The following is a 25,522-nucleotide window of genomic DNA, read 5'->3' on the forward strand; positions in this document are numbered from 1 at the left end:
TACACTTGTTATACCATATCCATAATTTTGGAACCTAGGCTTTAAACAAAGAGCATGTTCACTCTTGTATGTAAGATGGGGCATGGGCATTACAATCTGATTGCAAAATCTCTTCACAGATGTTGGAGAAAAGGGAGGTCATCTCTCCGGAGGGCAGAAACAGAGGATTGCACTTGCCCGAGCCATTGTCCGAGACCCAAAGGTTCTCATCCTGGATGAAGCCACCAGTTCCCTGGATGTAGAAACTGAGCACTTGGTAAGACGTTTCATTCCAATTCTTCTGACTGAGTTAGGTAGAACCATGAGTTCCCGTTTGAAGGTACTTACGAAGAGGGAAGACCAAACATGAGATCCAGGCGGAGGATCCTAGCATGGGCAGTAGTAAAGTGAGGAGATTCATGAAAATGCAAGTGGCAGAAGCTTTGGGCCAAGAATGTAGTTAGTGGCCACGCAATGGAAGCACATTCTCAAGAGTTAAAATTGGCATGTTGCAAAGGTAATGCTACAGTTGTTATGGGGGATTTCAACATGCAGGTAGACTGGGAAAATCAGGTTGGTACTGGACCCCAAGAAAGGGAGTTTGTGGAGTGCCTCCGAGATGGATTCTTAGAGCAGCTTGTACTGGAACCTACCAGGGAGAAGGCAATTCTGGATTTAGTGTCGTGTAATGATCCGGATTTGATAAGCGAACTCAAGGTAAAGGAACCATTAGGAGGTAGTGACCATAATATGATGTTTTAATTTACAATTTGAGAGGGAGAAGGGAAAATCGGAAGTGTCAGTATTACAGTTGAACAAAGGGGTCTATGGAACCATGAGGGAGGAGCCGGCCAAAGTTGACTGGAAAGATACCCTAACAGGGATGACAGTGGAACAACAGTGGCAGGTATTTCTGGGAATAATACAGAAGGTGCAGGATCAGTTCATTACAAAAAGGAAGAAAGATTCTAAGGGGAGTAAGGGGAGACCGTGACTGACAAGGGAAGTCAAGGACAGTATAAAAATAAAAGAGAAGTATAACATAGCAAAGATGACCGGGAAGCCGGGGGATTGGGAAACTTTTAAAGAGCAACACAGGATAACTAAAAAGGCATACGGGGAGAAAAGATGAGATACAAAGGTAAGCTAGCCAAAAATATAAAGGAGGATAGTAAAAGCTTCTTTACGTATGTGAAGAGGAAAAAATTAGTTAAGACCAAAGTTGGGCCCTTGAAGACAGAAACGGGTGAATTTATTATGGGGAACAAGGAAATGGCAGATGTGCTGAACAGGTACTTTGGATCTGTCTTCACTAGGGAAGACACAAACAATCTCCCAGATGTAATAGTGGCCGGAGGACCTAGGGTAACGGAGGAACTGAAGGAGATTCACATTAGGCAGAAAACAGTGTTGGATAGACTGATGGGACTGAAGGCTGATAAATCCCCAGGGCCTGATGGTCTGCATCCCAGGGGACTTAAGGAGGTGGCTCTAGAAATCATGGACGCATTGGTAATCATTTTCCAATGTTCTATAGATTCAGGATCAGTTCCTGAGGACTGGAGGGTAGCTAATGTTATCCCACTTTTTAAGAAAGGGGGGAGACAGAAAGCAGGCAATTATAGACCAGTTAGTCTGACATCAGTTGTGGGGAAGATGCTGGAGTCAATTATAAAAGATGAAATAGCAGCACATTTGGATAGTAGTAACACGATCAGTCCAAGTCAGCGTGGATTTACGAAGGGGAAATCATGCTTGACCAATCTGGAATTTTTTGAAGATGTAACTTTGAAAATGGACAAGGGAGAGCCAGTGGATGTAGTGTACCTGAACTTTCAGAAAGCCTTTGATAACGTCCCACATAGGAGATTAGTGTGCAAAATTAGAGCACATGGTATTGGGGGTAGGGTACTGACATGGATAGAAAATTGGTTGGCAGACAGGAAACAAAGAGTAGGGGTTAACGGGTCCCTTTCAGAATGGCAGGCAGTGACTAGTGGGGTACCGCAAGGCTCGGTGCTGGGACCACAGCTATTTACAACGTACATTAATGATTTAGATGAAGGGATTAAAAGTAACATTAGCAAATTTGCAGATGACACAAAGCTAGGTGGCAGTGTGAAATGTGAGGAGGATGTTATGAGAATGCAGGGTGACTTGGACAGGTTGGGTGAGTGGGCAGATGCATGGCAGATCCAGTTTAATGTGGATAAATGTGAGGTTATCCACTTTGGTGGCAAGAACAGGAAGGCAGATTACTGTCTGAATGGTGTCAAGTTAGGAAAAGGGGAAGTACAACGAGATCTGGGTGTCCTTGTTTATCAGTCACTGAAAGTAAGCATGCAGGTACAGCAGGCAGTGAAGAAAGCTAATGGCATGTTGACCTTCATAACAAGGGGAGTTGAGTACAGGAGCAAAGAGGTCCTTCTGCAGTTGTACAGGGCCCTGGTGAGGCCACACCTGGAGTATTGTGTACAGTTTTGGTCTCCAAATTTGAGGAAGGACATTCTTGCTATTGAGGGAGTATAGCGTAGGTTCACGAGGTTAATTCCCAGGATGGCGGGACTGTCATATGTTGAAAGATTGGAGAGTCTGGGCTTGTATACACTGGAATTTAGAAGGATGAGAGGGGATCTGATAGAAACATATAAGATTATTAAGGGATTGGACACACTAGAGGCAGGAAACATGTTCCCGATGTTGGGGGAGTCCAGAACCAGAGGCCACAATTTGAGAATAAGGGGTAGGCCATTTAGAACGGAGTTGAGGAAAAACTTCTCCACCCAGAGAGTTGTGGATCTGTGGAATGCTCTGCCTCAGAAGGCAGTGGAGGCCAATTCTCTGGATGCTTTCAAGAAAGAGTTAGATAGAGGTCTTAAACATAGCGGAGTGAAGGGATATGGGGAGAAGGCAGGAACTGGATACTGATTGTGGATGATCAGCCATGATCACAGTGAATGGCGGTGCTGGCTCGAAGGGCCGAATGGCCTACTCCTGCACCTATTGTCTATTATTGTGACCTGGCAATATTCAAAGAAAAATAGCAGAGAACCAAGTGTAGTGAAATCTGTGAAAGCCAAGAACTTTGTTCATTATCCATTGTCAAATATTAATTTTAAATGGTTAAAAGAGGTAAATAATCAAAATATTTGTATCACACAAATCAGTTTTCTAAAAGGTAGTAAATTAAATACTGTTTGAATAACATTGACATTAAATCTTACAGTTACACTTATCTAAATACAAGATGTTAGAGAAATGGCATCAAGAATTTCTATTCTGTAAAACTCTGACTCAAACATCAATGCTACACCCAAGATGACACTTACCCATTGGAATTGGTTACTACTGTAAATGATGGCCAGCTGAGACCCTTGGCTATCATTTAGGAAATCCAGAATACTTGGTATCCGAAGAAATGATGTGGGCTGTAAGAGATTTAATTTGTTTAGGATTAGACTGGGGTTATCTGATGAGCAACACTTTGGAGTCATTGTGTGACTCAGTTTCTGGGAAGTGTTTTATCACACAGCAACAGAAACCATTTGGAAACGTGATGTATCACTGGCTATTGTGGTGGGGATAAAATATATGGAGTAGATGGTGATACATTGTATAGACGGAAGATTCACTGGCCTACAGGTAATAAACAGTTGGCATAACAGGGTGTTTTCAAAATGTAACGAGTGGTGTGCCACGAAGTTTGGTGCTGGGGCCACAACTTTTCACAGATTATACAGATGACATGAAGGCACTGAAGGTAGGGTTGCTGATTACACAAAAGAAGGAGAACAAGTTCCCCATATCAGGAAAAATATAAAGATACAAATGTGATGTGTTGGAGAAGGTGCGGCTCTAAGGAGGCAAATCATTTTCATATTTTCTGGGATTGCCCTAAATTAAGTCTATTTTGGGAAGGTATTCATAGAACATTAGTTAAGGTACTTAGGTCCCAGATACCTCTGAACTTTGAGACGCTCTATTTGGGGCATGTATTGTTCCTTGAACAGAAGGAAGATATAAAGTTGCTGCAGGCCCTCTTAGCGGCAAGTAAGAAATCAATCACTAGAAAATGGCTAAATCCAATACCACCTACATTAGAAGATTGGTACGAAATTATCTTGGAAATATTTAAAATGGAAAAGTTGACCTACTCCCTGAGAACTCAAAAAGAAACATTTTATCAAATCTGGAATAAATGGATTGAATATATAACCCCAATGCGAGCAGACTTTAGATGACTCTCCTAATGATTTATATTGCTCTTCTCATCAACACAGTAATATTGCTAACGTAAGCACCCCTAGTCTAAATGTTTGTTGTTTTTTTTTGGAAAATAGAGAATTAACACAAGTAAAGGGAAAGATTTGGGAAAGGGATAAAAAAAAAATGAAAAAATTAAGTAAATAAGTACATAGGGATTGGATAATTATGTCTGCGGGCAGGAACAAGCACGAACAAATTGGGATATAAACACCTACAATGGTTGGTATATAGGCTTGTATGCAACATTTTGGACCAGTGGAAATGGTCCAGAAGGGTTGTATGGAAACTATTATTACCATTTTTCTTAACAACTAATTTCATTACTTAGCCTAATAGGTTAGATTTACCACAGTACATAATTATCTATTTAAATGATTATTTTGCTTTTATATCATCTCAATGTGTACTTAAGAATGTATAAATAATTGTAGTTTTATACATATTAAAAAATGGAAAAGGTTATATGTGTGAAAAAAGTACATGATAATTGTGAATTCCTTATCCAAATAAAAATAAAATTTAATAAATAAATAAATAAATAAATAAATAAATAAATAGAAAAAAGAAGGAGAACAAGTTGTGAAGAGGACTTGAGAAGGTGTAGGTAGGTTAAGCAAGTGGGCACCGATCTTGCTAATAATGTGAAAAATGTTCATTTTGGCAGGATTTTTTAAAAGTAAGAATGCATATTTTGCCAAGAGATTACAGGACCCTGAGATGCAGATGTATCTAGGAGACCTGGTGCATATTTCTCATAAGGCTAGAGTGCAGGTGCAGTGAGTAAATAGAATGTTATGGTCCTGTGTAAGGAGAAATGAATACAAAAGTTGTGACTTCTATGTTTTGGCTACATAGGGGTTTGGGGCAATCATACTTTACAGAATTGATCTATTTCATTATGAAAGAGGTTCACTAGATTAATTACTTGAATCTGCAGTTTATCATATAAGGAAGGGCCAGACAGTCTGACCTTGAATTCACTAGAGTTTAGAAGAGTGCAAGAGGACTTGAGGAAAAACCTGTAAGGTCCTGAGGAGTTTTAATGGAGTGCTGTGGAGATTGTTTCCTCTTGCGAGAGAATCTCGAACTAGTACTCACCGTTTCATTATAAGGGGTCAGGAATCTTTGGAAAGTCTTTATAAAGGGGCAGTGGAAGCAACCTTTGAATATTATTAAGTCAGAATTAGAAGATACTTGATCAGCAGGGAGGATGAAAAGTTACTGGAAATAGTAACAGAAGGTTGAGGTTGTAGTCTCATCAGCTGTGATGTGACTACAGGGGGAGGTGTCTCCAGGGGCTAAGTCTCCTCCTTCTCCTGATTCACATGAGGATTGCCCAGGAACCAAGAAGTTTTGTAGTTAATCACACTCATGGGCCTGGGGTTACAACCAGACCAGGAAAATTCCATTCCTGAAGAAATTGGTAAATTGAATATACAGTAGTTTTATCACTACTATTATTGGCACTAGCATTCTATCCTCAGATTTAAATATTTGAGCTTGTTTATGCTACTGAATGAATGGATCGTGCCTCTGGATGTGGCCAAAGCCCTCATCTTTATCTCTTTTACTACAGGGTGTGACATGACTAGCTGGCTCAATCCCACTAGTAAACCTGAGGACATTCAAAACCTTGATTGTCTCCTAACTCTCCTCTCTGTGCCTTTGTATCCTCCAGCCAAATAATTCTTGATGTATACACTATTTCCACTTGGTCATCTTTGATTTTAATCATTCTATCACTGATAACCTTGTTTTCAGTAATGAAGATTTAAAGTTTCCCCCTCAGCACTCTCTAACTCGCCTATTCCCAAAACTGCCCCCCCTTATCTAAATTTCGGATCACCTCTCCCAATGTGGCACAGCCTGAGTTTGTTTGCAGATTATCCTGTAAACAGTATTGATAAGTTTCACCGACCTGCAGAAATAATAGCTGACATTTTGATATCCTGCCAGAATCTTCCACCTTTTTGCCACAATGTGAATACATTTGGTTTACAGCTCCATTTTTGATACCCTGGAGTCCTAACATTTGCAGGAAAATTCCTAACATTTCCAGCACAAGGTGATTATTGAACCCATATTTCACTCTTGTTTACGCTATCCCGTTTGCCCCGCTGGCTCTTTTCCTTCAACCCTTCTGGAATCTTGGGATGATTCTAATTGGTATTTGGGGTGAGATCATTTGCTGACGGGAAAACTCAAGATATGCAAAACTCTGTCCTCCCTCCACTTCACTCACTCCCTTGGATGCCTTCTTGAGAATGATTTGCTTCCACTCCATTTCTGAGAGTTCTGCAGACTTGCAGACAGCCACAGGTGGATCAGGAGGTGTCTGATGGTGGGTATGAGGTAGTGTACTCCAACCACATATATGGGGCTTCAGAGTGTTCCTGGTGCGTGAACGCTAAGTTCTTAATACCACTCAGAATGCTTCCTCCCCATCATGGGCCAGAGATTCCTCCCACTGAAGTTCGCTTTCAGAGCATCCTTGATCCTATGATTTTTATTTAGTAGAGAGAGTTGTGTTGGGCATACAAGCCAAATGGTTTACCCACCAGTGCCAAATGAGTTTAATTGGAATGTCTACATTGGGTTGGGAGATACTTTACTTACCCATCCTGTATCCTTGGAGAGTGCAAGTGAATATTGCACCTGAAATAAATCTGAATGATGCCAGTGCAATAATCTTCTGTATTAACACACACAAAATACTGGAGAAACTCAGCAGCACAGGCAGCATCTATGGAAATTTAGATTAGATTAGATTATATTCAACTTTATTGTCATTGTGCCGAGTACAGATACAAAGCCAATGAAATACAGTTAGCACCTAACCAGAAATGCAAAGAATAGTGTTATTTACAAAAGAGACAGTACAATATGGGTGCAATACTGCTTAGCGCTGTGATGTGAGGTTCAGCAGGGTCACGGCCTCAGGGAAGAAGCTCTTCCTGTGCCTGCTGGTGCGGGAGCAGAGGCTCCTGTAGCGCTTACCAGATGGGAGGAGAGTAAAAAGTCCATGCTTAGGGTGAGATGCATCCTTGATGATGCTTTTCACCCTGCCCAGGCAGCGTTTATGGTAGATGTTCTCAATGGTGGGCAATTGGGTGCCGATAATCCACTGGGCAGTTTTCACCACACGCTTGAGTGCTTTGCAGTCCAATACGGGACAATTGCCATACCACACTGAGATGCAGTTGGTGAGTATGCTCTCAATGGTACAGCGGTAAAAGTCCGTCAGTATCCTGGGACAGAGGTGAGCTTTCTTGATGCTCTGCAGGAAATAAAGGCACTGTTACGCCTTTTTGATCAGGATGGAGGAGTTCAGGGACCAGGTGAGATCCTCGGAAATGTGGACACCAAGGAATTTGAAGCTTGATACACACTCCACCACAGCTCTGTTGATGTAGATGGGGACATGAGTGTGACTCCTGGCATGCCTGAAGTCCACAATGATCTCCTTGGTCTTCTAGGTGTTAAGGGCCAAGTTGTTGTCGGCATACCACGCAGCCAGGTGCTGGACCTCGTCCCTGTAGGCCGTCTCGTCATCCCCTCTGACCAGGCCAACCACCGTGGTGTTGAAACAGTCAATGTTTTGGACCAACACCATTCATCAGGATGGATGAAGGGTCTTGGTCTGAAGCATCAGCTTTATATTCTTTTTCATATATGCTGCCTGACCTGCTAAGTTCTTCCAGCATTTTGTCTGTGTTGCTCTGGATCTTCAGCACCTGCAGAATCTCTAACATTCTGTATTAACTCTTCCAGATTCAGCAGGAGTTGTCCAAATTCCAAGATCAGGCAATTGTAGTCATTGCTCATCGTCTGAAAACAGTGGAAAGGGCAAATAAAATCCTGGTGATGGAGAACGGGTCCATAGTGGAGGAAGGATCTCACTGTGAATTGCTGCAAGCAAAAGGACAATACTACAGATTAGTTCACAGAGACTTCATAAAGTCCAATAATGGAGAGTAAACCCAAGTACCTGGATACTATTGGACATGGACCCACTTGCTTTGATGCTGTACAGTCGTTTGAAACTTAGGAGAAATTTTAAACCGAATCAGTAAATCATTTTAGAATTGTTTGTTGATATTTGCAGTTGAAATGTTGTGAATTTGTTTTGAAGTTTAGATAGTTTATGGCTGTTATTTCATTTCATTATATTTGCAAACCAGGTGTAAAACAGCATGGAATGATTTGCCAACTGGTCAATGGACCGAAGTGACAAAATAAAAAAGGTATATACAGATATGTAAATAAGCCATCCATTAGTCTTGCGAGACCATGGATCTGCGCCTGGAAAGTCTTCACTCTCCAGGGCGCAGGCCTGGGCAAGGTTGTATGGAAGACTGGCAGTTGCCCATCCTGCAAGTCTCCCCTCTCCACGACACCAATGTTGTCCAAGGGAAGGGCATTAGGACCCATACAGCTTGACATCAGTGTTGTCGCAGAGCAATGTGTGATTAAGTGCCTTGCTCAAGGACACAACACGTTGCCTTGGCTGGGGCCCGTACAGGTATGTATATATATATTTATAGAAACAGACATTACCCTCTTGTACTCTTGGAAAAATACTTGAAATGTGCTTTAATATATAATCCAGGAACAGCACTTGGATTAGTTTTATTTTTCTTTCTTTCTTTCTTTCTTTTTCAATCTTTTTATTAATTTGATAAAATGGAAACAAAACTTAACAATAATAGAAATAGTAGGAGATACATTGTTGCACTTAAAATGAGTAATTGTAAGACCAAATAGTATAAGTTGACAAAGCTCCCAATCGTGTAAAATAGCAATGAATAATACAAAACAAAAAAAAACTGACGAAAAAACATGAAAAAGAAAAAAAAAGCAAACCTCATCCCCCAAAAACAAAATAAAACTAAACAGAATTAGTCAACTAAACTAAAAGACTTGGACAATACTAACAACTTAAAAATGGAAGAAAAGAAAACCTTAGTGTCGACGACTCCATTCCTCTCCACCAACAGTACAGAGAGATAAAACAAGTTTGGAATGATCAAATTACATCAAATGAAAATGCTGAATAAATGGCCTCCAAGTTTTTTCAAATTTAATGGAAGGGTCATAAACCACATTTCTAATTTTTTCCAAATTTAAACACAACATGGTTTGTGAAAACCAGTGAAATACAGTAGGAGGGTTAATCTCTTTCCAATTCAGCAAAATGGATGTTCTAGCCATTAAAGAAAGAAATGCAATCATCCGACGAGCTGAAGAGGTTAAATGATTTGAGTCTATCATTGGTAATCCAAAAATAGCAGTAATTGGATGAGGTTGTAAGTCTGTATTCAAAACCATTGAAGTAATATCAAAAATATCTTTCCAATATTTTTCCAACAAAGGACATGACCAAAACATGTGAGTTAAAGAGGCTATCTTGGAATGACATCTATCACATATTGGATTAATATAAGAATAATAACGAGATAGTTTATCTTTGGACATATGAGCCCTGTGCAGTACTTTAAACTGTATCAACACATGTTTAGCACATATAGAGAATGAATTAACTAACTGAAGAATTTTTCCCATTTTTCAATCGGTATAGTAATCTTAAATTCTCTTTCCCAATCAGTTTTAATTTTATTGGAAACATCAGGACATAAATTCATAATTATATATAATTGCTACTACACTTTTCTGAGAGAGATTTAGATCTAAAATTTTATCCAAAGTGTCCATTGGATATGGGTGTGGAAAATTAGGAGAAAGAGTGATTAAAAAGTTTCTAATCTGTAGGTATCTAAAAAAGTGAGATCTGGGTAAGTTATATTTATTAGAGAGTTGATCAAAAGACATGAAACAATTATCCAAAAATAAGTCACGAAAAGATATTATACCTTTGGTTTTCCAATCAAAGTAAGCTTGATCCATAGTGGAAGGTTGAAAAAGGAAATTAGATATAATAGGACTTGCTAGAATAAATTGATTAAACCCAAAAAATCTCCGAAATTGAAACCATATACGTAAAGTATGCTTAACTATTGGATTATTCATTTGTTTATAGAATTTAGAAGAAGTAAAAGGAAGCGAAGTTCCTAAAACCGAACCCAAGGAAAACCCTTGTAATGAATTACATTCAAGATTTACCCAATATGGATTTAAAGATACATCCAAATCTCGTAACCAAAATTTTAAATATTGAATATTAATTGCCCAATAATAGAATCTAAAATTTGGGAGGGCAAGCCCCCCGTCCTTTTTAGATTTCTGTAAAAACCTTTTACCTAACCTAGGATTTTTGTTCTGCCATATATATGAGGAAATTTTTGAACCAACATTATCGAAAAAAGATTTTGGGATAAAAATTGGAATCGATTGAAAAACATATAGAAATTTGGGCAAAATGATCATTTTAATAGCATTAATCCGACCAATCAAAGACAAGGAGATTGGTGATCATTTAGTAAACAAAAGTTTAATCTGATCAATTAAAGGTAAAAAATTAGCTTTAAATAAATCTTTATATTTTTTCGTAATTGTTATCCCTAAATATGTAAATGAATCAGTAACCAATTTAAATGGTAAACGTCCATAAATAGGTACCTGCTTATTTAAAGGGAGTAATTCACTATTTTTCTTTAAAAATGTCTTTTTTAAAAAGATTGTCATTTCTCCAAGGCAAACTTTAAGAACGTAGTTTTAAACAGAATGGGAAAGTTTTAAAGGCAGTGTGCAGGACAATTTTTTTCACACAGAATGGTGGGTGCCTGGGATGGTGGTGGAGGCAGATGCTTTAGTGTTAAAGAGACATTTAGACAGACTATTGAATACACAGGGAATGAAAGGATATGGGTCATGTGCTGCCAGGGGGGGGATGAGTTAAATTTGGTAACATTATGGGTCGAAGAACCAGTTCTGTGCTGTACAATTTGGTGTTCTCTTAGCTAGACAAAGGATCACATAAAACCCAACTTGTATACAGGAAGTTTAAGATGAGAATTATTAGCAGTTTTCAGAAAACCTGGTGTAATTCAAAGCTATTTTTGAAAGCTAAAAATGACATGCAATGCTCAAAAATGGCTGAAAAAGAACATACCATTTATTTTTTATCATTTGAAATCTGATTAGATACATTTCGTAGTGGAGTGAGCTGGGTGTTGAGTGAGTGAGGAATGTAGAGAAGGTGAGTGGCGGGGGAGATTGTTGGAAATTCTGGAGGGGGGTAGGTACAAAGCCATATTGGCGCTGATGTGATATCATTAACCAAAAAGAGTTACCTCTTAGGTAGTCACTTAAGTTCCTTGTCTCCTGTATTAAAAGTGAACAGACCATGTCTCATCTGCGTTAGAAGTTGTGGGTTTAAGACCCACTTCAGAGTTTGAGCACATAATCTATTCTAACCCATCTGCTTAGCACTAGCAAGTGCTGCATTGTTAAAGCCTCTCTTCAGAATCTTCCTTGAATGCTTTCTAAATCACTCCTTAGTCAAGTAATGCTGGCCTGCCCCCAACTGAGAATAGAGTCATTGAAAAATACAGCACAGAAACAGGCTCTTTGGCCCAACTAGTCCATGCTGAGCCATTTAAACTGCCTACTCCCATCAAACTGCACTGGGACCATAACACTCCGTACCCCTGCCATCCATGTACCTATCCAAACTTCTCTTAAACATTGAAATCGAGCTCGCATGCACCACTTACAATGGCAGCTTATTCCACACTCTCACGACCCTCTGAGTGAAGAAGTTTTCCTCATGTTCCCCTTTAACTTTTCACCTTTCACCCTTAACCCATAACCTCTAGTAATAGTCCCACCCAACCACAGTGGGAAAAACCAGCTTGCCCTATCTATACCCCTCAATTTTGTTCACCTCAGTCAAATCTCTAAATCTTCTACATTCTAAGGAATAAAGTCCTAACTTATTTAATCTTATAACTCAGGTCCTCCCACCCGGCAACATCCTTGTAAATTTTAAAAACGCAAACATGAGGAAATCTGCAGATGCTGGAATTTCAAGCAACTCACATAAAAATTGCTGGTGAACGCAGCAGGCCAGGCATCATCTATAGGAAGAGGTACAGTCAACGTTTCGGGCCGAGACCCTTCGTCAGGACTAACTGAAAGAAGAGTTAGTAAGAGATTTGAAAGGGGGAGGGGGAGATCCAAAATGATAGGAGAAGACAGGAGGGGGAGCGATGGAGCCAAGAGCTGGACAGGTGATTGGCAAAAGGGATATGAGAGGATCATGGGACTTTATGTGTGTTCCTTGTAAATTTTCTCTGTACTCTTTCAATTTTATTGCTATCTTTCCTGTAGGTAGGTGATCAAATCACCTGCCATGTTTATAGAGGGGTCTTGATCAGGTGGTTAAGTGTTCTGTGGAATAGCAGATAGGGTTTATTTCAAATAATTGTGAGGTTTTGCATTTTGGGAAAGCAAATCAGGTTATGACTTTCCAAGTGAGCACTAGGGTCCCAGGGAATGATGTAGGACAGAGAGACCCAGGAGCACATACACATGCTTTCCTGAGAGGCTTTGCGGGTAGATAGGATAATGAGCATGATTTGGCAAGCTGGCCATGTTCATTCGTGGTACTGAGTATAGACGTAGGGATGTAATGTTGCAGTTATACAAGACGGCGATGAGGCCATTTAGAATATTGTGTTGAGTCCTGTTCTCTAAAAGGAAAGGACCAAGAGGACAGAGGCCATTAAGTTGAAAAGAGTGCACTAAGTATTCACCATGATGTTTTCAGGACTCAGGGGACTGTAATGGAACAGGGCTGAGCAAGCTGGGACATTTTTCATTGGAGCATAGGAGAAGGAGGGGTGATTTTATTGACTGGATGAAATCATGAAAGGCATAATTGGAGTCAATGTGCACTGTCTTCCCAGGGTCGAGAATCAAAAACTAGAGGAAAGAGCTTTAGAGCAAGAGGGAAGACATTTTACCCAGAAGATGGTCAGTTTATGGAATCGGCTGCCAGAGGAAGTGGTTGAGGCAGGTACATTAACCTTATTTAAAAGCTACTTGGACAGGTACATGGATAGGAGAGGTTTCGAGAGTTGTGGGAAACTAGGACTAGCTTAGGTGGGAATCTTGGTTGTTATGTACCGATTGGACCAAAGTACCTGCTTCCATACTGTGTGACTCTGCGACTCAATGTAATGTTGGGCTTTTTCATAACTGTCAATTACGATCACTGCTACAAAGGTCCACTCTCACTTGTTCTCATGTCACATGCCCAGGTTCATTTTCTCAAAACTAAAGCTGGAATTGCCTCTCCACTGTCCCCTACCTCTTGTTCGGTTTGCTACATACCAGCTGAAAAGCTCACTCTAAAGTGCTCTCTACGTCTTTCACTCGACAGTATCCCAGTATTGTCCCTTGCTGTCTGACTGCAGTTCCATCTAAATAAACACATTTAGAGTTCTGTTTTTAAACTCGCATACAGCAACAAGTATTTACCAATGACTTTCACTATCACTGGAAACATGAGACATTGCATTCATTTTCTTTTGGATATTACACACTCACTCATGAGTTAACCACAGCTTTGCTAAGGGGTTTTCCCAACTCCCATCCCAAACAATGGTCGGTCCCCAGAGTGATTTTCGCCAATACCTTGTAAAGTCCCTTTATAAATTACATCACTGTGGTTATAAACGGTATGTACTTTTTCATACTGAGGCTTTGGCAAGCAGCCCGAGCAGCAATTCAGTAGGATGAGGTAATATGATTCCTTTTAGTTACATCAGTAAATATAAAGTGGACAGTCAGGTGGTGTGCTCCACCTATGAAATATGAGCCGACAGGGAACAGTCAAGTGTCCCTGGCGACTATCTGCAGGGAGTGTGTCCTCTCAGATCGCACAGATTGGAACAGCAATTGGATTCACCAAGAACCTTACAGAGAGTTTAAGGGAGGTGGTCACAGTAAAGGTTCGCTCAAATACATGGGTGACTACCAGGAGGGGAGGCAGTTAGTGCAGGACTCTCCTGTGGTTGTCCCACCACCCTCAACTATCATATCGGTATGGATACTGTTTGTGGCGCAGCCTCTCAGAGAAAATAACAGCAGCAGCCAAATCTGCAACATAATGATTGGCTCTGTTGTATAGCAGAGTGGTCAATGTCGTAGAGTCTAGAGTAACACAGCATGAGACCATGCCCTTCACCCCAATGTCCATGCCAAACATGCTGCCCACCAAGCTAGTTCCATTTTCTAGTTTGGTCCCGAGTCCTATTCATGTACTTATCTAAATGTCTTTTAATGTTGTAATTGTGTTCCTGCCTCAGCCACTTCCTCTGCGTGTTCGTCCCTCAGGTCCCTTTTACATTTAAATTTCCCACTTCTCATCTCAAACCTATTCCCTCTATTTTCAGGGAATAATGTCTGTGCATTCACCCTATCTCTGCCTCTCATGATTTTTTATATCTCTGTGAGGTTATCCTTTTGATCTGCATTCCAAGTCCTATCTTCTCACTATAACCCTGGCGTTTGCCCTGGCAACATTTTCATAGATCTTCTCTGCATTCTTTCCAGTTTAATAATGTCTTTCCTAATACAGGATGACCAAAACTGCACACATTACTCCAAGTGTGGCCTAACCAACATATTATACAACTGTAAGATAACATCCCAGTTCCTGAACTCAGTGTCCTGACTGATGAGGGCCAGTGTACCCAACATCATCTTCACCACCAGTGAGGTATGCCTGAGGTCCCTCTGTTCCACAGAACAACCGAGGGCCCTTCCCTTTATGTCCAATCCTCGGCTCACTTACACAGCTGATCAAGATCAATTTTTGATAACTAGTTTGATAAGTCCTGGTTAATCAGTGTGTCAAAGGTTATCAGGAGTTGGGAGGAGTAATAAATCAGCCATGATCTAATGGCAGAGCAAACTCAATGGGCTGAATAGAGGGCATATAGAATTGGAGGGGTGTTGGTGAATTGGATCCAAAATTGGCACGGTGATAGAAAGAACTTGGGAGGGCTTAAAGGAACATGAAGTCTCCTTAATAAGTAAGGGTAAGGAGATACCTAAAACCTTTATATTAGAAGTAAGAGGGTAGCTAAGGAAAGAACAGAAACAAAGAAGGGTTAATTGGGATCAAATGAAGTACAGAAGGAGTATAAAGAAAGCAGTAAATAACGAGAGAAGGGAGTTAGGAAAGCCAGGAGGGGCCATGAAAAGTTCTTGGCAAGGATTAAGGTGAATCCCAAGGTATATTCATTCTCATTTTTTTTCATGTATATATATGTGTCAGGAGCAGGAAGATAACTATTGAGAGTGTGAGATCTCTCAAGGACAAAAGAGGAATATTTGCTTGGATTTGGAGAATGAGTGAGGTACTTAATGAGTACTTTGCTTCAGTATTTACCAAGGAAAATGACCAGGAGATCAGTGCTGAGTGTATAAATACATTAGGGTGTTTGGAGGTCAAGGAGGAGGAAGTGTTGGGCCTGCTAATGAGGATTAAGGTGGAAAGGACTGATGGGATTTACTCCCAGGTTATTGAAGAAGGCAGGATTGCTGCTGCCTTGGCCAGTATTTGTGTGTCCTCTGTAGCCACAGGCAATGTCCCAGAGGACTGGAGAATGGTGAATGTAGTACCTCTAAGATGAGAACAAGGGAAAATCCTGGGAACGATAGACTGCTGTGTTATATCAGTAGTAGGGAAATTGCTGGAGAAAATTCTTTGGGATAGGATATATGAGCATTTGGAAACCCATGGTCTAATTAGGGAGAGCCAACATGGCTTATGCATGGCAGGTTGTGCCTTACCAACCTGATAGAGTTTGTTGACAAGGTGATGAGGATAGGGCAGTGGATATTGTCTATAGATTTTTGTGAGGCGTTTTACAAAGTCCCTCATGGGAGGCTAATCCAGAAGATTAAGATGCATGAGGTCCACGGCAAATTGGCTGGTAGGATTCAGAACTTGGCTTGTGCATACAAGACAGAAGATAGTGGTTGAAGGGACTTATTCGAGCTGGAGGTCTGTAATTAGTGGGGTTCCACAGGGATCTGTGTTGGGATCTCTGCTGTTTGAGATGTATATAAATGACCTGGATGAAAATGTAGATGGGTGGGTTAGTAAATTTGCAGATGATACCAAGATCGGTGGAGTTGTGGATAGTGTAGAAGACTGGAAAAGAATACAGTGCAATACAGATCAGTTGCAGTGGAAAAGTGTGTATGGAACCGAAGGAAATAGCAGAGGTACTTAATGAATATTTTGCTTCGGTATTCAGTACGGAAAAGGATATTGCGATTGTTGGGATGACTTACAGCGGCCTGAAAAGCTTGAGCATATTGATATTAAGAGAGAGGATGTGCTGGAGCTTTTGGAAAGCATCAAGTTGGATAAGTCACCCGGACCGGATGGGAAGCACCCCAGGCTATTGTGGGAGGCGAGGAAGGAGATTGCTGAGTTTCTGGCGATGATCTTTGCATCATCAATGAGGACAGGAGAGGTTCTGGAGGATTGAAGGCTTGCACAAGTTGTTCCCTTATTCAAGAAAGAGAGTAGAGATAGCCCAGGAAATTATAGACCAGTGAGTCTTACTTCAGTGGTTGGTAAGATGTTGGAGAAGATCCTGAGAGGCAGGATTTATGAACATTTGGAGAGACATAATATGATTAAGGATAGTCAGCATGGATTTGTGAAAGGCAGGTCGTGCCTTATGAGCCTGATTGAATTTTTTGAGGATGTGACTAAACATATTGATGAAAGTAGAGTCGTAGATGTAGTGTATATGGATTTCAGCAAGGCATTTGATAAGGTACCCCATGCAAGGCTTATTGACAAAGTAAGGAGGCATGGGATCCAAGGGGACATTGCTTTGTGGATCCAGAACTGGCTTGCCCACAGAAAACAAAAGGTGGTTGTAGATGGGTCATATTCTGCCTGGAGGTCGGTGACCAGTGGTGTGTCTCAGAGATCTGTTCTGGGACCCCTACTCTTCATGATTTTTATAAATGACCTCGATGAAGAAGTGGAGGGATGGGTTAGTAAAGTTACTGATGTCACAAAGGTTGGGGGTGTTGAGAATAGTGACATTTAAAGCTGCAGTGCAGGTTGACTCTATGGTAAAGAAGGCATACGATGCATTGGCTCTCATCAATTGTGGGATTGATTTTAAGAGCCGAGAGGTAGTGGGGCCCTGGTCAGACCCCACTTGGACTATTGTGCCCAATTCTGGTCACCTCACTACAGGAAGGATGTGGAAGCCATAGAAAGGGTGTAGAGAAGATTTACAAGGATGTTGCCTGGATTGGGGAGCATGCCTTACAAGAATAGGTTGAGTGAACTTGCCCTTTTCTTCTTGGAGTGACAGAGGATGAGAGGTGACCTGATAGAGGTGTACAAGATAATGAGAGGCATTGATCGTGTGGATAGTCAGAGGCTTTTTCCTAGGGCTGAAATTGCTAGCAAGAGAGGGCATAGTTTTAAGGTGCTTAGAAGTAGATACAAAGGAGATGTCAGGGGTAAGTTTTTTTACACAGAGAGTGGTGAGTGCGTGGAATGGGCTGCCGGCGACGGTGGTGGAGGCAGTTCTGATAGGGTCTTTTAAGAGACTCCTGAACAGGTACATGGAGCTGAGAAAAATAGAGGGCTATGGATAACCCCAGGTAATTTCTAAGGTACAGGCATGTTCGGCACAGCTTTGTGGGCCGAAGGGCCTGTATTGTGCTGTAGGTTTTCTATGTTTCTATATGGGCAGAGAAATGGCAGATGGAGTTTAACCCAGATAACTGTGAGGTGTTGCAGATTGATAGGACAAATGCAAGGTCATGTCATCAGATTGGAGCAACCAAGATGGAATATGACGTATTGTTCCTCCAACCTGAGTGTGGCTTCATTGTGCTAAGGGAAGGATCCTTGCCAGTGTTGTTGAATAGAGAGATCTTGGAATCCAAATTCATAGCTCCTGGAATGTGGCTACACAAGTCGATAATGTGGTTACAAAGGTTTATGGAATGCTTGCTTTTATTAGTCGAGGCATTGAGTTCAAAAGTCAAGAGATTATGTTGTAAATTTATAAAACTTTGGTTAGGCCACATATAGACTATTGCATCCAGTTCTGGTCGCCCACTATAGGAAAGATATTGAGGCTTTGGAGAGGGTGCAGAAGAGATTTACCTGGATGCTGCCTGGTTTAGAGGGCACGTGTTATCATAAGAGGTTGGTTTGTTTGCTCTGGAGTTCCAGAGGCTGGGAGGCATTGATAGAGTAGACAGAGAGTATCTGTTTCCCAGGGTTGAAATGTCTAATACCAGAGGGCATGTACTGAGGGTGAGAGGGGAAAGGTTGAAGGGGGATGTGAGGGGTAAGTTTTTATTCAGAGCCGTGGATGCCTGGAATGCGCTGCCTGGTACGGTGGTAGAGGCTTTTAAGGATCATTTGGATAGGCACGCGGATGTCAGGAAGATGGAGGGATATGAACATTGTATAGGTAGGAGAGATTAGTGCTTGGATGTTTCTGATTTGCGTTTTAGCTGGTTTGGCACAACATTGTGGACCAAATGGCCTGTTCCTGGGCTGTACTCTTCTACGTTCCAGTTCTAGTCAGAGAAATTGATGTTCATGTCATCAGGTGGGAGCTACTCAGATGGAATATGAGGTATTGTTCCTCCAACCTGAGTGTGGCTTCGTTGTGACCAACAATGCTGGAATGGGAATGGGAAGTCAAATTGAAATTGGAGATCACTAGGAATTCCCACCTTTTGTAGTGAACAGAGTGAAGGAGTTTGATCAAGTGGTTATCCAACCTACATGTAACACCTGTGTAGCACCAGTCTTATCGTGTGTGACTAGTCACCGTACTCTTTGAGAAAATCAAACTACACCAGGTGCTAGCAGGCCATCAGAAGGAGGCAGTGAATAGAAACCACACACCTTTGGAGATAAGTTTCGTTTATAAGGGGAAAAAAAAAGTATGTACAAAATAGTTAAATGAACAAGAACAAAATTCCAACATTCTGTTTCGGTTCCAAATCTTAGAGATCAAATCGAAACAAATGCTTTTTAATTAGAATCAGTGAGATTTCTTTATTACTCTAATTTCTCTAACTAGTTAGATCTAGTTTTATTCCCTATTTAAAAGTTTACAGACTAAACTTTCCTTTTCACTTATCCCTAATTAGTTAGAAAACCAAATATAATTCCTATTCTTAAGTACTATAGTTAACTTCAGTTTCACTTCCAGGCAGTATATCTACAGGTTTAAATTCAAATTCAAAAATTACATATCTACAGTTTAACTCCTTTCACGACAATTGTCCAACATCACAACTCTTAAACAAAGTAAGTCTCATTCAGTAACTTATCAAACTCTTTGCAAAAATAATCAGATCTTGCAAAAAATCAAATTTGGATTCTTTGAGTGAAGATAAACTTTTGAATCCAATGGTATTAAATCTTCTGCGTCATTACACATTTCGTTCCTGAGCTGGTTCTTCATCACAGGTGCTTGCCATTGTGTTCCTTGGTTCATTAGATGAAACAGTTGATCATCCACGGAAAGTCAGTTCACAAACTTGTACAAAAACTTGACCAAATCCCTCGGTATGATTTTACAGAACTAAGTCCCCACTACTCAGTAGGGATTTTGGACACTCGTCTCTGCTGATATTGTCTCGTTAAAGCTACTGTGCATTATAACCGTAGCTTCAATAAATCTTTTATCGCTATTGCCTCTCCTCCGGGGTTTCACCCTGAAGTTACCAAGTTAGTAGGGTAAAGATATTCACTACTAATTCCACTCTTAACAGTTCATGTCTTCAGCTTCTAACTGTTACTTTGTTTAACTCCTTGTCCATCCTGTATTAGCCACGTCTCTTCGCATACCGTTTTTTTCAAATTCTCTTTTTTTTAAAAAAAAATCAATAAACTTCGTTTTCATCCCTCTGCAGGTAGAACTTTCTAACATTACAACTTTGGGTTTAATTAACCTGGGTTACATATGTCACATCTCACTGATGTAGAAAAGGCCTCACTAAGAGCACCCAGTACAATATGACCACCCACAGACTCGGAAGTGCAGTGACCTGGAAAGACTGGTTTTGACCCTGAATGGGAAACCTTTAACTTGAGAAGAGATGCGGCAGAGATGGAGGAACCGAGAAAAGGAGACAGCATTTTTACAAGTAAAAGAGTGGGAAGAGATATAGGCCAGACAGCTATGAGAGTTACTAGGCTTATAAAATATATCAGTAAAGGACCAAGTAAATTTGAGAGCAGGGTGGAGGTTGGAGATAAAGTTGATAAAATTGACAAGCTTGTCATGGGTGCATGAAGCAGCACCATTGCAGTTGCCGATGTAGCACAGAATGAGTTGGAGTCCATCCAGTCCACTGCCAGTGTAGGCTTGGAACATGAACATGGACCTCAGCCTGCCAGACTACAATAGCACCACTCTTGTCAGTGGGTTTGATGGTGAAGTTAGGAATGGTGCACGGTGAGTGGTTAACACCCTCTTTTCAATGGAACAGACCAAAATCCAGTACGTATGTCCAGTACCGTGAACTATGTCACTTTGTCACAATTTTGTGATGTGGCTACAGTGAAGACAGATAGAATGGTAACTTTATACAGTTTCTAGTAATATTGGAGCTTTGATCTGGCCATGTGGATGAATTGTTTGTAGATTTTATTTTTTGCAGAACTCCCTGCATTAACCAACTCTGAATAATTTTCTTTATATCTGCCTCTGATTGTTTCAGAAACCTGAATTGCCTCTGGGGTTTCAGATCAAGGCTTTGTATATTACACCCCTCTTGCACCCTGCCACAGCCATGTTAATGTTTAGCAAACACTGCCTGGCAATCTAAAATCATTTCTCTGCCCCTTGTTTCTTCCACCATATCTTTCACCTTCACCAACGTCTCCCCAACTGTACATATCTTGTCCTCATGTCGTCCCACCAGATGTTGAAAGGCAGTTGTACTCCAGGTACTGAATATTGAACTGCCAAATCATGGAATTAGTTTGATCAAAACTCTAAACCACTTTCCCGATGAAATTACTTCTAAGAATACTGTGACGCTCTGGGTGGGACATGGTCTCCAGCATTTCTAATGAGCTGCACTGTTTATTGTTCTTGGGTTAAAATGCTTCCGTGGGATTATGGTGGGAAGTTCCAGTTCATTTACTGTTACATTTTAGCTTTAGTTATCTAGTTATTCACTTGTATATTTGTGGGTCACCCTGACTGTAACCGGGGTGTGTGACGGTCACCTGCCCCGTCGGTCTGAGACTGGTTGGGTTCACTCTCTGAGTCATGGTGCTCGGTGTGTTTTGTGCTGTTGTTGAGTTAACAAGCTTCCTCGTCCGTCATTGTGGACCAAATGCTCGTCGCAATATGTTCCTGAGCAGCTGGCAAGTTGATGAGTACAGCTAAGTGGGGTAAACTCAATTGTCCTAACTGGTTATTCAGCGAGTGGTCTTTCCTCTGCAGCCTGGGTGTTGCATTGCTGGTGGTCTGATGGATCTTCCTGGTCAGTTACATCCTGACCATTCCCAACCCATTCGGGTTGTAGGCAATCCCCACCAAAGTGACCATCGTATCCACATTTGAAACATTTCCTTGGCGATCCAGTATTCATAACAGGGGGAACATAGGCATTCTGACCGTTGTCCTTGACCATCCCCTCAAATAGGTAGTGTTGCTGAGCATGATGGCTGCGTACCTTCATTCCAGCACTATACACCCTGTTCTTATAGGAGCCGTTTTTAATCCCTGTTTCCCCTCATCTTCTTTGCCCTTTCTCCCTTCTCCCATATTTATATCACCCTTCGGACAACCCGTTATTCAGTGTGTTTGGTAACTTGCCGCACACTCTTCTACCCTCCTCAGTACCAAGTGGTGTGACTGTGAACGCAGTCACCAGAGAGACACTGAAGCTGGTGATACAGGAGTCTTTATTCATCACACAAGCAGGCATGACAGAGGCTCAGAACTCAGAGGCACATCACATTTTATACCCTTACGATCAATGGTAACAATAGCTGCTAAAGTACAATTTCTATAGTTACAATGACATTGTTTCCTTCCATATTTTAGGTTGACAGTGCTTCTTTTGAATTATATATTTACAGTGACAGACACCTGAGTGTTCAGACATCTTTGTCACAAAATAGTCTGAATATTTCTCGGGACAGAAATCCCAGACACTCAAAATTAATGTTTTCAGGGCTGTCTCTGAGTACCCAAAACTATAGATTGCCTATACCTGTGACCATGCTGATTTGCTAAGTGACAACATGTCTGGTCTACCAGCTTGCACTCAGTCAAAATGGTGTGAATACAGTCCTGCTGAAGGTTTCAGCCCGAGAGGTCGACTGTACTCTTTTCCATAGATGCTGCCTGGCCTGCTGAGTTCCTCCAGAATTGTGTGTGTAACTTAGCCCATACCGCCTGGCTTGACGCAGGCTAATTAACAACCCCAGTGATTTAACGTTTGGCTCATGCATATGCAAAATTCTCAGGGTCACCATTTCGCAAACCATGTTTTTCAGTCTGTGGGGTTTTAACTTCAGTTTACTGCTTGCAATTTAAATAAAATAAAAATTGAAGACTAACTGCAAGCTTCCTGAACTTACTAACCTTTACAATAAGAACTGAAGCCTGGTTTTTGTTTAAATTAATATCTGCCATATTCACAAAACTCCAGAATGCGTCTTAACACTGTGCAATTCCAGGGTCCGAAGCCAGTTACTACTTTGTTCGAGTCAAATTCTGTACATCTAAAGTAGAACTGTAAATATGCAGAAATAAACATCACAAGAGCTCCTCTTTTCACTATTTACCATTTATGTAGAGCCTCCACCAGGTCACCCTCATTAATCCCTGCATCTAATATCACCCTGAGTCCCCTGGCCTTGTTCCAGCTCCTCCAGCAGGGTTGAATCTAGTGCTGAAGTTAGACATAAAGGGTTAATCTTTATTCCTGCCCTTTATCGATACCATGTTTTACCCTGCGCTGCCAAATACACTGGAAAAGTTCTCCATGATCATTTCTCAGCTCATGCTTTGGTATAGTTGCAGCTGTAGCCCTTAATCAGTCTACATCATTGATACACCATCAATTACTCCAAAAGACTGGAAATAGAGTAAATACTGAAAGGCTTTTATTAGCAGTAAAATGTGACCTCGACCATGCTGAGTGTCTGCCCCTGGACTGAGAGGAGGAGCCATGGCCCAATCGCCTTTATTCAGGACTCTGTGGGAGGAGCCACAGGGGCAGTCAGCAGAGGGACGTGTCCAGACAGGTAACCCAGTTACAACATATATATGGTTTACCACAATCATAAGAGGTAGGTCCTCTGGCCACAGTGTCCCCTGAACTCTCTCCGTTAAGGCAGGCACCATTGGGGACTGCTGGGGTTTCGGGGGCTGAAAACTCTGCCTCCTCATGGAGAGGTCCAGAGGGCTTTGGACCATTCCTCCAAACGTGCTCATTGTTGTAGTGTGTAGCCTCAATTGCCAAATCACCTCAATCTATAACATCATCACCATATGTCCTTACCCTAAATACACATCCGACTCCTCTCAGTTGTGCCTGGAGCTTCTCCATCTATTCAAAACACTTATCTAATATCAAACGCTGTACTACAATCATAGCAGTACATCAATCCTGACACTGACTTCTCCATTTCTTTACATCTGTATGCACCTTTTCACATTCCTCCCCAGTTTTCTCCTTTTCTCTAGTGTTCATTCTGTCTGAAATTAACTCAATTCGATCAAATAAACCTGTCCCTGCTCCAACATTATTTCGATTTTTTTTCCTCTTTCTAATTCTTCCCTGCAAATCATCCCCCAATTCAAATTCTTGTCTGCATATCATGCCCCTCAAAACTAACCAATAAGCTTCAAGACCTTGGCCTCAATCCCTCCCTGGCCATGCTCTCTTCTTGCTGCTGCCATGAGGAAGGGTTAATTAGCGATCTTGTCGTGAGAGGCCCCTTGGGTAAGAGTGACCATAATATGGTGGAATTCTTCATTAACATGGAGAGTGACATAGTTAATTCAGAAACAAAGGTTCTGAACTTAAAGAGGGGTAACTTTGAAGGTATGAGACGTGAATTAGCTAAGATAGACTGGCAAATGACACTTAAAGGATTGACGGTGGATATGCAATGGCAAGCATTTAAAGGTTGCATGGATGAACTACAACAATTGTTCATCCCAGTTTGGCAAAACAATAAAACAAGGAAGATAGTGCACCTGTGGCTGACAAGGGAAATTAGGGATAGTATCAATTCCAAAGAAGTAGCATACAAATTAGCCAGAGAAAGTGGCTCACCTGAGGACTGGGAGAAATTCAGAGTTCAGCAGAGGAGGACAAAGGGCTTAATTAGGAAGGGGAAAAAAGATTATGAGAGAAAACTGGCAGAGAACATAAAAACGGACTGTAAAAGCTTTTATAGATATGTAAAAAGGAAAAGACTGATAAAGACAAATGTAGGTCCCCTGCAGACAGAAACAGGTGAATTGATTATGGGGAGCAAGGACATGGCAGACCAATTGAATAATTACTTTGGTTCTGTCTTCACTAAGGAGGACATAAATAATCTTCTGGAAATAGTAAGGGACAGAGGGTCCAGTGAGATGGAGGAACTGAGTGAAATACATGTTAGTAGGGAAGTGGTGTTAGGTAAATTGAAGGGATTGAAGGCAGATAAATCCCCAGGGCCAGATGGTCTGCATCCCAGAGTGCTTAAGGAAGTAGCCCAAGAAATAGTGGATGCATTAGTGATAATTTTTCAAAACTCGTTAGATTCTGGACTAGTTCCTGAGGATTGGAGGGTGGCTAATGTAACCCCACTTTTTAAAAAAGGAGGGAGAGAGAAACCGGGGAATTATAGGCCAGTTAGCTTAACGTCGGTGGTGGGGAAACTGCTGGAGTCAGTTATCAAGGATGTGATAACAGCACATTTGGAAAGCGGTGAAATGATCGGACAAAGTCAGCATGGATTTGTGAAAGGAAAATCATGTCTGACGAATCTCATAGAATTTTTTGAGGATGTAACTAGTAGAGTGGATAGGGGAGAACCAGTGGATGTGGTATATTTGGATTTTCAAAAGGCTTTTGACAAGGTCCCACACAGGAGATTAGTGTGCAAACTTAAAGCACACGGTATTGGGGGTAAGGTATTGGTGTGGGTGGAGAATTGGTTAGCAGACAGGAAGCAAAGAGTGGGAATAAACAGGACCTTTTCAGAATGGCAGGCGGTGACTAGTGGGGTACCGCAAGGCTCAGTGCTGGGACCCCAGTTGTTTACAATATA

The 25,522-nt window shown here is 41.2% G+C and overlaps 1 protein-coding gene across 1 annotated transcript in view; it reads left to right on the forward strand.

Moving 5' to 3' along the window:
* The window catches only part of LOC134341126 (ABC-type oligopeptide transporter ABCB9-like), a 32,054-nt gene extending 23,554 nt beyond the window's left edge, over positions 1-8,500 (forward strand). Inside the window, exons 11-12 of the mRNA XM_063038899.1 lie at positions 120-256; positions 8,017-8,500. Coding sequence (XP_062894969.1) covers positions 120-256; positions 8,017-8,223 — 344 coding nt within the window. The 3' untranslated portion in view covers positions 8,224-8,500. The remainder of the gene's footprint in view (positions 1-119; positions 257-8,016) is intronic.
* Positions 8,501-25,522: the final 17,022 nt, after the last annotated feature.

This window comes from Mobula hypostoma (genome assembly GCF_963921235.1).
Source record: "Mobula hypostoma chromosome 5 unlocalized genomic scaffold, sMobHyp1.1 SUPER_5_unloc_3, whole genome shotgun sequence".
NCBI classification, from domain to species: Eukaryota; Metazoa; Chordata; class Chondrichthyes; order Myliobatiformes; family Myliobatidae; genus Mobula; species Mobula hypostoma.